This window comes from Amblyomma maculatum, chromosome 2, assembly GCF_055883805.1.
Source record: "Amblyomma maculatum isolate TAMU_Amacu chromosome 2, ASM5588380v1, whole genome shotgun sequence".
NCBI classification, from domain to species: Eukaryota; Metazoa; Arthropoda; class Arachnida; order Ixodida; family Ixodidae; genus Amblyomma; species Amblyomma maculatum.
Genome location: NC_139345.1, coordinates 115,591,608 through 115,606,003, shown reverse-complemented (window position 1 = coordinate 115,606,003; position 14,396 = coordinate 115,591,608). Strand labels below are relative to the sequence as shown.

The following is a 14,396-nucleotide window of genomic DNA, read 5'->3' as shown; positions in this document are numbered from 1 at the left end:
CTTGTGAAAGCCATAGCAACGCTCTTATCTGATGACAGGGGAAGACCCCGGGGAGCCAGGTACATTGAGGTGTGCAGTAACGCTCTCTAAATATGTTGCTGCGTAATATAGCGCGAACGTGATGCACTCCAGATGCAGATATCTGCAAAAATTGTTATCTATACTCCTCGCGGAAGGTTTCTTGTTTGTATAAGGGCAATATTGAACAGTAGAGGGCTGAGCACTGCTCCCTGAGGTACGCCTCTCTTCACTGCGTGAGAGTCGGACCATTTGGAGTGCTCTTAAAATTTGTCGCTGTTGTAAATAGTTTCCAGTCCAGTTAAGCTTTCCTCCGAGGCCAAGGCTGCGAGAATTGCATGATAAAACACAGAGTCAAAAGCGGCCTTGATGTCAAGGAAAACGGCTGTCGGGAAGTACCCACCCAGGTAGCACGTGCGACCGGCCCGATATTGGAAATTGATTGGTGAGGTCTGGTCCACTAGTGGCCCGGCGTTGCCAATGTGCTACCAATAATGGTACAGCCATGCGGTAACATCGACCACTTTTAGACCAGTGATTTACATGTTCCTCCCATGATTGGCATTCATGGGCTATCAACGGGCAATAATGACCTTGCGTATAGAATTGCTTGCCAACATTGTCTACACAATGATATATGATAGCCAATATTACCCAGCCATCGGCAATGTCTTGCCAATAATTCGCGAATCATGGCATACATTGGTAAATATTTTCCTGCAAGTATATATGGCTTGTCGAGATTGAATATAGCTTGGCATTCATTGGTCAATATCATCCTGCCAGTCTTAGTGGCTTGCCAACATTGTATGCATATTCAGTTCCAGTGGCCGATATTGCCCAATGAGTGGTGGACATTGAACATATCATGGCATGCATTGGTAAATATTGTCCAGCCAGTATTAGCGGCTTGTTAACATCGAATATTTCTCGGCATACATTGGTCAATATCTCCCTGCCAATCGTGACGGCTTTCCAACATTGTGTATATCTGAAGATAAAATAGTCGACGATGGCATACAATGGTAAATATTGTCCTGCCAGTATAGCTGGCTTGTTGACATTTAATATATCTTGGCATAAATTGATTAATGTTATCCCTGGTCTTAGTGGCTTCCCAACAATGTATACTTGTTGGTTCTAGTGGGCAATATTGCCCAATGAGCTGTGGTGACTGGCCAGCATTGCACCTATCATGGCATACATTGGTGAATATTGCAATGCCAGTATTGATTGCTTGTCAGCATCGAATGTATCTTGGCATACATTGGTCAATATCCTCCCGCCAGTCGTCTTGGCTTCCCAGCATTGTATATCTGCAATTACAGTGGTCGATGTTGCCTGACGAAATGTAATGGCTTGCCAAAATACTATACATCTTTGCATAGGTTAATCAATATTTACTGCCATACGATGGTAAATATCTTACTACTAGTTGAGATGGTTTCCCAATATTGTATTCATCATGGGGTATAGTGGTCGATATTTTATGGGCAGCTGCGATGGCTCGCCAACATTGCACGCATCATTGTATGCATTGATTGACATGATCCCGTTAGTATAGCTGGCTTATCTACATTGAATACATTTTGGCATACAGGGGTCGATGCGGCCCCGCCAGTTTTGGGGACTTTACAACAATGAATATGACTGGGTTATTGTGAACGATATTGTCCACTGAGTTTTGACGGCTGGAAAAACATTGCACATAAGTTGGCCGGAATTGGCTTGCAGATATTAACGATCAATTCTCAACTTGTATATCCTGATATATTTTGAACGTCCCGAGCAATACTGTCGTGTCCTTCGCGATGGCTTAATAAATAAATAAAATTGGTTCACAGGAAGGGAAAGGCGCAGTAACTGTCACACTTGCTCTGTGGACACTCGAACCGCGCCGTAAGGGAAGGGAGGAAGGTGGGAATGAAAGTGGAAAGAGAGAAAGAGGAGCCGTAGTGGAGGGCTACGGAGTAATTTCGACCACCTGGGGATCTTTAACGTGCGCTGACATCGCACAGCACACGACGCCTCTTCGTTTCGCCTCCATCGAAACGCAGCCGCCGTGGTCGGGTTCGAACCCGGGAACTCCGGCACAGTAGTCGGGCGTCTTACCACTGCACCACCCCGGCGGGGCCGCGATGGCTTTCAAGTATGTTTTATACATCATCAACGATATAGTAACAGTAGTAGAGAACATTTATTCAAGAAAAATGGCTTAGGCGGTAAGGGCACAGTTTTGTATAGGGTCCTCCCCCATTGCTGCAGTGGCTTAACCCCTGCCTGCTTAAGGCTTCATTTTCTTGAAAAACCCATGTCATGAGATAAAGGCAGATATCCTTTAGCCAAAACATTTAGAAAACCCCGCAATGAATGATTGGGTGGCACTACGCATGCAAGCAGGGCAATGTTGCCGTCGAGTCGGACGCGTGGCTTATGCCATCTACGAAGCGCTTAGAAATGCCCGACTGTTGCGCTGTTCTCAACTGTGAAGAAGTTTAGTACAGAGGTGAAACGCGCAGCAGTTACAGGCCCTACCATTCCTTCTATACGTCTTCAGCGTGATGCGTGAAGCCACTCATACGTCAAAATTTTAAGAATACTTCCTCACCCTCCTCGATAAAATCGCAACAAAACAGAGGCATAATGCTTTTTAAGCTGACAACGGTCTCTGCCTACAGCGTGAAGGTACTCTGCAAGTGATGAGACAAGGGCGATGACATTATCAGTCTCAGACCTATTTTGGCGAAACCTGTTTATTCTTTGAGGATACTCATTTCGGTGACGCGTTTGCAGATCATTTGCTCCATGAGCTTACCTACGCAGCTCAGTAGGGCGATGGGTCGGAAGGATGCGTAACTTGCTGGATGGTTAAAAGGTTTCAAAACGGGCGCGATTTTCGGTAACTTCCATTCCGTGGGGACCTCACCAGACCTCCAGGAAGAATTGTAATATTCCAGGAGTCGAAGAGGGGAATTGTGAGGTAGCTTTGCGATTGCGTCATAGGTCACTTCATTATGACCCGGACACGTCCGCCTGTTTTATTCCGCGATAGCTTTGGATATCTCTTCAATTGTGAAAGGTAGGTCCATCGCTGGCACTGTCACCTGGAGGATGCCTAACAGGCCATCTGTTGAGTTTGTGGAAGGCCCTGACTCCGCTGACAGCAGTCTGCAGTATTCTTCTGAGACTTCGTTGATGGATTTTCGTTCATGTAGAGATAGTACTGGGAAAGGGTGAAGGTGTTGGAGCGGCGTGCGCATACCGCGAACTATCCGCCAAATTTTGGCTACTGGTTGGCGCACATCTAGCAATGTCACGCCATCTTTGCCGACTACGCTTATCCAGGTAGCGTCAAATGTGTCGTTGTGCCCGTCGGTAGGCACTAAGGTCTTCAAGGTTTTTGTGCGCAAAGCTTCCCTTCCAGCTCGCCTGCGAATAGCGCACAGTCTTTGAAACGTCTCATCATTTGAGGGCAAGCTATCGCTTTGGCTTTGATTCGGGTGCTTTCTCTCAGGCAATAAGCCATTGTCGATATTAGTTCCTCGTTTCGGGTTGCGGCAGTAATTCCTCTGTTGCAGCGTGTTGCATCCCAGTCTGTAGATTTGATAAGAAATTTATTTGGCGCCATCTGCGCACGGACAGCTGATATGAGGACTGGGTAGTGGGCAATTCCACGCGTTTCCAGATCGGTGCAGTTCTGGGCAGCTGAATTACTGTTACGGCGCATATATATTCGCTGCCATTATGAGGCGGGACTTCAGCCAAGGAGACCGGAATATCCTTGTGAAAGCCTATCAGCAATCTGCTAACCTCATCTAGTCGTTGTGGATGATGAAAATAGTATCTGTGTAGTCTAAAAGTTTCCTCCACGTGCGATTCAGAGATGAAAATGAAAGGAAAGTGATACGCTCGCACTAGTCCGAAAATCAGTTTCGAGCGTAGGCCACGAGCGTTCCACTGGAAAATGGTGCATGTGCGAAAGGTGTTGTAGATGGTCAGCTGTGGTGAAGCTCTTCCTGCCGAAGCCATGATTACAGATGTGTGATATTACGCCCCTGCGGAGCGTAAGAGATCGACAGCAACGGTTCCATTGCAATGACAGCTTCTACTTCCGGGAGTCCTTGTGACGGGGGTTTTGCGCAGACAAGAGCCTTGGTGGTGGCCAACAGCATCGGAATCAGTAGGCATGTGATTTCTTGCTCGGTGCTTCCGCTTTGCTGTCTTTAGCTTATCTTGTTACTTTGCATTGCCTTAGGCTGAGAGCTAGAGAGGTTGTTTGTCGGGTCTTGTGCGAAGTGTCGTTGCTGTTTTGATGGAAGAGAAAAACCAACGGACTTCCCACGCTTCTTTTTGGCTGCAGCCTCGTATGTGTCATCAGCTGCTTTTTAATATTGTGGTGACTTATTTTGGGAGAGATCTAACGTATTCGTAAAAACTATGTCGGGGTTAGGTTGTGGTCATGACGTTTGGACAGTTTCCCTTGTGCTTGCTCCACTGTGCGTGCAAGTGTAGCAGCTTTCTTTTTAACACACCCTCCGTATGAATCAGGGTGCGGACCATCGAAGTTTGCGCATTTAGGTTGCGCTCTCGAGGTGCACCCTTTGTGTGAATGAGGACCGGCACACACTTTGCTTTCGCTGGGCCAGTGCAATGTCTCGATAAGTGGCCATGCCTCTGATATTTGTACAATTGTGTCGCTGCTCCGACGTACTCAGTTACAGGGTAACTGCAAACCAACGGTGACTCTTTTAGGCAGTGGTGCATGTTCTCAAAATTCTAAAATGACGGAGCGACGGCCTACCTCTTTGAACTTGCCACCGTCCTAAGGAATGTAAGTTGTTAGCCTCCTTGCTGAGAGCACACCTTGGTCACGTAGATACTCCTGCAGATCTTCATTTGAGTATGTTACAGGTACGTCTTGAATTTTGTCGTAGCTGGCTGTGTAAGTGTATGATACCAGGACGTCTACAGCCACTCCAGCCAGCTTAGCTATTGTTAGCAAACTGTTGGCAGCAGGCAATGTCGATTTTTTCGGCAGCAACATTACGTCAACCTCTATCGATTGACACCACTAATTAACCTCTACCACTTCTCAATTACTCGCAACTGCTGTGGGCATGATTTCGCAGATGCGGTCTGTGGACACGGTCTGCGCACAGAAATCTGTGAGCATAGCGAAGTAACGCTTTCGCGGTAATATGAAGGACTGGCCCGAAGGAAAGGAAAGCCCAAGTGCAGCGTGGGCACAGCGTTCAGGTTAGTCCAAACCCGCGACCACGAAATCACTGTAAAATCTTTGCGGTTGATTGCAGCTATCCACTGCCTTCGCAGATCAGGTGATGCGCGAAACCTGTGCAGCGTAAACATATCACATCGGCAGTGCTCCCGCGGAGTGCTGTGTTGTGGACACACTTCAGTCCCCAAAATCGTTCTCTTCCGCTGGTTGTTCGTACTACCATACACAGCACAGTGCTGGCCTCTAGACTGTCGATTGGCGTATGCCATTACTTACGAGGGTAAGTCATTCGTGACGAAAATAAACGCAAACATCGATGGATATCTACCGCTTCACAATGCAAGTGCGAGGCAAGTAACAGTCCAGCCCAAACAGGCAACATTGATACATACTCTCGACGCCAGAACGTCAGAAGCGCCCCCGTGAAAATGTCTATGGGTACCGATTGGTCGGCGGGTTGTGTGACGTTGGCAGGAGCCCCCGACTCAAGTAGCTCCTGTACGGCCGTTGGTTAGCTGCAGGGTGTTTAATAAGGGCTTTATGTCTATATGCCAGTTGGTCTCTCATTTAATTTGGTAGCTTTTGACTGAATGGTAATGAGTATATCTGTGATAGAATGGAGACACAAATCAGCTGAGAGTAGAAAAGCGCGCGTGTGCGAGGACCCGCAAGGAGAGCCGCAGGCGGAAGCGTTTGACGCGGTTCCCTCATAGGCGGATGATCGTAAGATTCCTCCAATTTTGGCCCTATTTGCTATAGGGGCCAATGTTATTGATTCGAACTAGGTTCAAATTATCGTTCATTGTGTCCGCTCCCCGAAGCCACGTCAATGGTTGAAACACAGTACTCCGTAGTCAACGGCGGACGGAAAAATGAACAGATGGAGTACGTTCATGCCGAACATTGGTAATAACCATGTCAGCCTGGTATTTCTCCCTGCAGGGGCTAAGACAGTCTGAACCAAGTCCTCTACTTTTCACTGAGCGAAACAAATTTGTACGGCTTGTTCTCTCCCAAACCGAACCTCAGACGAAAACCGCTAGCAATCTGTAAATTTTCTGCACGCTAATCCTTGACATAGTTAGAGCTTGCATACAAGCAGCCTGACAAAACGCGTTCTAAATAGCCGCTGTTCTCAGACTGCGTGTCATCGTTTTTATTAACTTCCGTTCAAGCGCGAGTCAATCCGAATGCAGGAGTACCTATAGGCACTTGCACGCGCGAGCCAAAATTGGAACGTGTGCCGCATTCACTTGGCCAGCCGTACCCAGTCGCGGCGCTAACGATTTTTCGAACTTTTCTACGTCGATGCTCGTGGGAAAGAGTAGGGACAGAGAGCGACTCCAGCGATCCACATCTAGTCCTCTTTAGGCGCATATCAGTCAGTGCCAGAGGACTTTGAGAAACCTCATGAAACTAGTGTACGTGATTAGCATAATTAGCTGCGCGACGCCATACTTGGATATCAAAGCGGCGGAGAGGGCCAGGATAGACGCCCTCATACGCAAATGCATAAAGAGAGCACTGGGGCTACCTATGTGTACCTCAACGGAGCGACTGCTCGCTTTTAGAGCACATAATACGTGAAGAGCTAGTAGAGGCGGTTAAAATCTCTCAAATAGAGATACTTAGCGCGACGAATACGGGCAGGGTAATTCTTGCGAAAGTAGGAATAAACCCGGAGAAAGGATTGAGAAACAAAGTGGACATACAGAGGGAGATAAGGGTCGCCCTGGTAGTCCCCCCACTCCATAAAAATGTGCATCTGGAGTTTAATAAAGAACAAAGGGAGAAGCGAGCTGAGATCTTAAAGCTAAGGTTCGGGAACATGGATGACAGTGAAGTAACGTATACGTTGATGCGACCGTAGGCCAAATCAGGGCGGCGGTGGCTTCGGTCGTAAACGACGGAGGAGGGCCAGTTTCTGCTGTGGCTATGCGGGGACGCAGTATAGAAGCTGTGGAAGAAGTGGCAATCGCCTTAGCTTGCGCAGGAACAAAAGCAATATTCACCAGTAAGAATTCGGCAGTAACACTACTATTCAAAATTTTGGAAACGGCAGCATCTCGTCAAAGGCGGCAAAGATCCTTAGCCAACAACCGCTTAACATGAAAATTCAGGTAATCTTGACACCCGCGCACGCTGTCATCCCTGGCAATGAGGCGGCCCATGAGCTAGCTCGAGCGTTATACTTCCGGGCAGCCATGCGACTACCTGACGACTGGGGTAACAAGGAGCGGTTGCTAAATTATGGGGAAATAATCAACCATTATCGATTGGCACGTATAGGCTGGTACACCCACCAGACCCAAAATTAAATAACAAAGAAGCTGCTGTATGGGGCGCTTGCAGACTAATACGTAGATGAATCTGGTATAGGTGTCATATGTACACCTAGACGAGAGAGCATATAGATGTAGTCATTGTGGGGCCAGAGGGACCCTCGAACACATAATATGGAAATGCCCACAGTCTCCGGAGGTGGGACAAAATATAGTTAGTAGAGAGAACAGGAAGACCCTGGGAAAAATCCCGGCCTAAGTCCGGAACCCGGCCTCTACCACTCCACACATTTTGGCGCCAAATGCCAATAACCTCACGCTGATTGATGCGCCAAGCCACCACGATTAGCTCTGCCACTTCTGTTTTGATCTCAGAACGCATATGACAGAAGCATATTATAGTTTTAATCACTATCGCGAACGTATACCTAACTATATTTACCTATATTTACCTGTCTCCCAGGCCTGCGTGTCGGGGGCAGGTGTGATTGGCTCTTTCTGGTGGTAAACAGTTTTTTAATCCAAATATCCCACCCTATGTCGAGAACCCTCTACCACTCCACACATTTTGGCGGCAAATGCCAATAACCTCATGCTGATTGATGTGCCAAGCCGCCACGTTTAGCTCTGCCACTTTTATTTTGCTATCAGAACGCATATGATGGAAGCATATTTATTTTAATCACTATTGCGAACATATACACATTATATTTACCCAGTTATAAATTTTATTTCTTGGTGTCGGACATAACAGCGCTTGCACTTCATGGGGTAGCTATTGGTCAGCAGTGTACAGTATATATTCCGACGTCCCACCGACCTCTCACAAGTAGTTGGCGCGCTCCGCACTTTTGGTCACCGTATGCATTGTCTACCAACGCCCACTTCCAAGCACTTGCCAATTCGAAGTTGATATGAAACGTAGAACCAGTTATTTGCTAGCCTTCGCTGGTCTGTAGTTGGGCAACCGACCATTCCCAGCTGCAATTGGTCACACATCGGCAGTCAGCTAGAGATGCCTGGGATCTGAATGACTTTCTCGCATTTTAGCGCGGTATAGCGTTAAAAGTTCCATTCTACAGAAAATCGCGCTTCGTCTTTGGCGGTGCTGTGAGCGAAAAGTCACAGGCATGAGTCTGGTGGTTTGCGGCTGACACGGCAGGACAGTGACTGGCGCAGCTAGACACGTTGGTATGGTTTTATTACGTCTATATTTATGCCGAGTGGTCTCTCACATGATGTGGCAGCTTGCGACTCTGTGCCAATTAGAGTATGTGCGAGATGATAGAGGTACAAATTAAAGGATTAGTGATAAACCGAGCGGTTGGGAGTGACTAACGCTGTTGCGTCATTCCCTTAAAGGCGAAGCTTAGGTGTCCCTCCACAATAGCAACTGAATGAAGAAGCTTTCGCGCGGGAGGGCACACGCGTTCTTGGCTAAGGAACACGGCGGCAGGGTCGTTCCTGTCGTTGTGTGTCATCGGGCCACGCGTGTACTCCGTCTCACACTCCCTTGCAATGGCTCGAGAGGAAGAAAGCCCGGCACATCTTTAGCAATTGTGCTGTCCTGAAGTGTCCCCAAAACTACCCGGAAATGTGGCGCAACGAACACAATCACGTGAATAGAAAACACAACACAGGCACACGCAGGCACCAGTCCCTTTCGTAAACAGAAAGAAATGCATCTTACCCGGCATGTCGAAGAAGCAATGCGAGCAATGATCACATGTACTTGAGCGTAGGTAGGATCACGTGATTGGGTTCGTTGCGTCGCATTTCTCCGTACTATGTAGCACCAACTCGCCACTCAAGCTGTTATTCCCCAAAACTAACCAGACACTTCTGAAGCGACCGCCTTGCGTACGTAGCTTCCACTTCATTGCTTGAAAGAAGCTGTGCTAATTGGATTTGTGTTGTTGGCTTGCAGGTACAAGTCGACGTCGCTCGAGCGCTGTCCGGGCCGCGTGGTGACGCTGGGCGGCTGCCTGGTGGCGGGCGCTCGTCCCACGGTGCACAACCACGATGCCGACGCGCAGCGCAACGCGCTCGAGCTGGTCAAGTCGAAGCTGCGCCGCAAGGCGCGCCTCAACGTTTCCAAGAGCCTGGCGCAGATCTACCGCGAGGAGGCGGCCGCCGCCCAGCCACACCACGTGCCCAGCTACGAGAGGCTGCGCAACACACTCTACAGGGCACGCCGTAGAGCCATCAACTCCCAGGAGTGCGTATATCTGTAGAGAACCGTTTGAAACTGATCGAATCTTTTCTTTTTCGGCTAAAACGTTCTGCTCAAGGGTACACGTTCATGGACGAGTGGTTTCGAAGAAGGTAGAGAAGCACTAGCAGCTTAGATATCTTACTCCAGAGCGATTGCGATATAAGACTTTCTTATCCCTAACGGCTCTGACGTTTTTACTGAACCGGGCCGGCCGTCGGCGGTGTTGTGAGAGAAATATTACGGACGTTTCTGGCAGGTGCCTGTTAGGCAGCGACAAGGCCTCTCACTGATTGTTCGCCGGGCTGTGCGATGCCATGAGACCACATATGATATGACCAAGTTGGAGGGAGCTGAAAATTCAGGTAGCTCTTCTGAGGCTATAGGGGTGAGGTAACAATCGAACCTTCCGGGACCCTTCCATCTCGAGTCACACGCTACCCGTAGTACACGCAGGCACATCCTTCTAGTACACTCTAACTGGGTTAAATGATGCCTTATATCTAGGGTTGTTCGTTTTCGCATAAAGCCCAATTTTACCCGGTTTTCGCACCCTGAACATATTCCTCAAATGTCGGGTAAAACCTGATTTTTCCCGGTTTCTGGAACAAATATACCCACGGAACTTGAAAGCTCGTATGAAAGCACCAAAGTTTTGCACGAAAATCTCCACAAAATGGGGCTGCACTCTGAAATCGAACGTCTCAGACATAAAAGAAAATCAGTTGACAATGCGGAAACTGGGTGCCTTACATGCATTCCAGAAGTGGCTGCTGAGTCAGTCGTTTGATGACTACTGACCTCTGTTTATTTCCGTGACGGACGATGTAGGCTCGCTTCGGGAGGAGTTTAACCAGTACTTGCTGGAAACAAGTCCCACAAATAAAAGTGTTGAACTGATGGACTATTGGAACGACGAAACTGTGCGCTACCCCAGGCTAGCAAATGCGACGTTGACATTGTTGCGTCTATCTATAATGGTAGCTGTGACGTTGAGCGAACGTTCTTTCAGCTAAGGTACCTCAGGAGACCAGACAGGTCTCGAATGGAAACCGAAATGTTACACATAGATGATTATGTATGTTAATAAGGACGTGTAAAACGTCAATAACAAGCTGACATGAATAAAATGATTCATGTCCAAAACTGACCCTTGCACATCATGAGGATAATAATTACGAGAGAAAAGCCGAATTATGAATTATTTTCTGGAAAGCAACTCAAAACATAACCCTAATCGCTACCCATCGATTAGGAGAAATAGAATAAATTATTAATTTGTAAATTTAACCCGATAAAACCCGAATTTCGGAGTGGTTCCACAAAAAATCCGGTTTCTCCCATATTATTAAGTCGAAAAATAGCGCCCGAGTTTTACTCCCCGAATTTGGAAAAAAACAAACAAACCCGAAAACGAATAACCTTACTTATATTGTGTCGGGTGCTGGGATGTGCAAGATGATAGAGATACATATTAAGATATTAATGACTGAGTAGCAATGAGCATGAACGCGAACGAGGATCCGCAAAGCGAGTGCAGACATGACGAGGCAGCGTGATAGAGAGATTGAATGTATCGCGGTCCACGATCCGTCACCGTGACGGTCTGATTTGTCCCGCCGCAGCAGGTCTGTGTGCCGACTTCTTGCCGACTTCCTCCATGTCTCGCAACCGTCAAGGTGATCTGGGCATCCGCAGTGCATGGGACGCGCGGTGGCGGATCACGGTAATGGATCGCGGATCGCGCTCTGCTAGATATCTCTTAACGTCTTCGCGTTATGCGCTTAAAGGCGGAGTTTAAGTGTCCCCATATTGGTATATCACGCCTACTAATTTCCGCACAGATGTAAGCTACGACGTTATGTGCGATACCGCCCGACGTAAATATATATAAATCAGCTTCAACCAAGCCGTCTGAACGTCTCGGCGGGGCATAGGGGCAGCTTGACTGACTCAGGATCCAAGGGCTTAAAGGCTGGCTTCTAATCTCATCCTCCCGTCTTGAAGGCGAAGCAAAAGTTGGCAGCACCCGCCAAATTGGTCATGTCATATGTGATCTCGGGACGTCATACAACTCGACGATCAGTTAGTTCACCGCCATGTCACCACCTACCAAAGGCACACCCGTGATTTTCGTCCACAGCGCTGACGCCGAATTTTCTCTGCAGCTGGCCCTTTAACGCGTTCGTGCTAAAAAGATTATGGGGGACACATAAGCTCCGCCTTTAAGGGTATGATGCGATAGCGTACGCTACTAGCCCACCTGCTTTGATCAATCCGTGTGAGCGTGCCTAGCTGCGTGGCCTAAGGGTAGCGTGACTGCAAGGGTCCTGCCAGGCTTTTTCTGATGTCACACTTCCGTATGAGAGGCCCGAGCTGGCAGCTACAGGCAACCCTGCGTCCAGTCAGTACGCGTGTGCATGTCAGCTGCCAGTTACCGCCTTCCAGCTCCATGCTCGTGATTTTTCGCTCACAACGCCAACGCCGACAACGACACCGACGCCGGGTTCTGTTGAATGGGGAGCGAAAAAGTCAGTTACTTTTAACATCTTTTCGTCGTATGGTTCTGCGCTAAGCTCTAGGTCCTAGAAGTCGTATAATTTTACAGTGCACCTCCTAAGCGTTCATTCCTGACCAGCTTGGTCTTGGTCTACTATCCTCATCATTACCATTATCACTCACTGCATCGTCGTTGTCATCGCTGCTATCATCCTCACGCTAGATAAGGTGAACTATACGATCCGATTCTCACGAGCTTGGAGTGGCTTAGTGGTTTGAGCGCTGGGCTGAGGATCGGAGAGATAATGGTTCGATTCTCGGTGGAGAAGGATTTTTTCTTTACCATCAGTTCAAGCGGATATTTCCGCATCCAATGAGCCTATAAAGGCGTTCGCCTTAAAATCTGTCTACACCGGCAATCTAACCACTATCCCTCCTATCCCCAGCCGAGCGCGCAAACCACTACTCCACGCCGGGCTCGCGAGAGATCCTTGTGTAGCTTGACGATGATAGCAGCGATGACAGTGACGATGCATTAGGGCATAATGGTAATGATGATAGTAGAAATGATAATGACGCTACAATCAGTGATAATGATAATGATGGTGGTAGCGATAACAATGATGGTGCATTTAGTTGATGGTTATAATAGCGAGGGCAATGGCATGCAGTTAGTGATAACAGTCCTGTAACGTGGCTTTCACCATTTCCGCTCTGAAGCAAACTTAAGAACAGTCCTGTAATGTTTATGCTTTTTACACTATTTTTGTTCTGTTACAGGTACGATGATAACTGTGGCATGGAAGTACTGCCCGTCGAGGTGGTTGTGAAGCAAGAGCCCTGCGAATACATCCTGCCTGAAGTAACGGATGAGAATCATTTTTTCTGCACCGAAGAGGCGCCATGTTCAGGTTATTGGCGTACGCCTGCCTCTTTTGAGAACAAGTGTTGTTACAAGTCAAATTTCCTGTCGAACCGATCACTATATAGGCTTCCTATACGCCGTCAGGCGCGCCACCCTCAGAGCTGCGTCAGCACTATACTAGTGGCCACTTCTGCGTTCCGAGTGGGATCGCTCTTCATAAGAATACGTGTACAGACAAATCTTAAATGCAATTTTCTTACTGTACAGCGCACATACGATGTCGTCCTTTGCGAGAGAAGAGTATACTACACCACAGGACAAATTGCAAAAGTATGAAGCCTCATTTCGAATGGCGTGCATTTTAAAACATCGCGTTGGATTCCCCCGTAAGAAGGCAGCAGTCGAGCATAGAGATGCGCATGGAAACGAAATTTTCCTACCTTTCTTTTCTCGTTCCTTCGTGTAGTCATGTAGGCAGCCGTTAGTTCACAGTTGGAGTGTGCTTTGAAGAACCCAGCAGTAAAGTAAGCAACAACATTTCGAAGCTATATCTTTAAAACGCCGCTGCCATCTGGTCTTTCCCCAAACCCCACAAAATTAAACTCATTTAGTCGACATAACGTCACGTGCGTTACACTGGCTCTCTACTCTGGTACATTCATTGAAACTGGACAACCTAGAGTGTTTTGAGTGAAAATCAGCTTTCAAACGGCATTATAAACGAACGGAAACGAACTGCATGCACATCGTTACAGACGATGGCGCGTAGACAATTCCTCGACATCTTTCGCCGTCTGCGCACGGACCGCCCTGTTTCTAAACGCAGCGGTGTTTCGCGTGGCTGACAAGTTTCTTGAAGTGAAAACTTGACTAAAGCTGTTCAGCTCGTTAAATGCAGCCACGTTCAGGACACGTGGAAACTTGTGACTAAGTGGCAGTCAAGTAGCGGCGCCGTCCGTCACATCAAGCCAATGGCAATCAACACGCGGCAAAAGAAACAAACGTGGCATTATACGGACATGTTTTACTGCTAACAGCGCATGCAGCATGAAGGAAGCCTTTTACAGCAGTTTTAAGAACGCAAGAAACCCATTTGGGATGAAATTGCGCAAAAGCAATTTAACATAATATTGATCCTGTTGATCAATTTGTTTTAAGATAAAAGCTTTTCTAGGGGTGAGTATGTCGTTTCTGCGAGATATGTCCGCGAGATTCCGCGAGATGTGTCAGCGAGACGTCGCAATATAGGTTCTGACGATGAAGCCAAAGAAAAGAAAGTAATGG

General features: G+C 47.8%; 1 protein-coding gene across 1 annotated transcript in view; it reads left to right on the top strand.

Moving 5' to 3' along the window:
- The window catches only part of fbp (fructose-1,6-bisphosphatase), a 68,742-nt gene that overhangs the window by 24,589 nt on the left and 29,757 nt on the right, over nucleotides 1–14,396 (top strand). Inside the window, exons 2-3 of the mRNA XM_084592158.1 lie at nucleotides 9,464–9,754; nucleotides 13,028–13,192. Coding sequence (XP_084448284.1) covers nucleotides 9,464–9,754; nucleotides 13,028–13,192 — 456 coding nt within the window. The remainder of the gene's footprint in view (nucleotides 1–9,463; nucleotides 9,755–13,027; nucleotides 13,193–14,396) is intronic.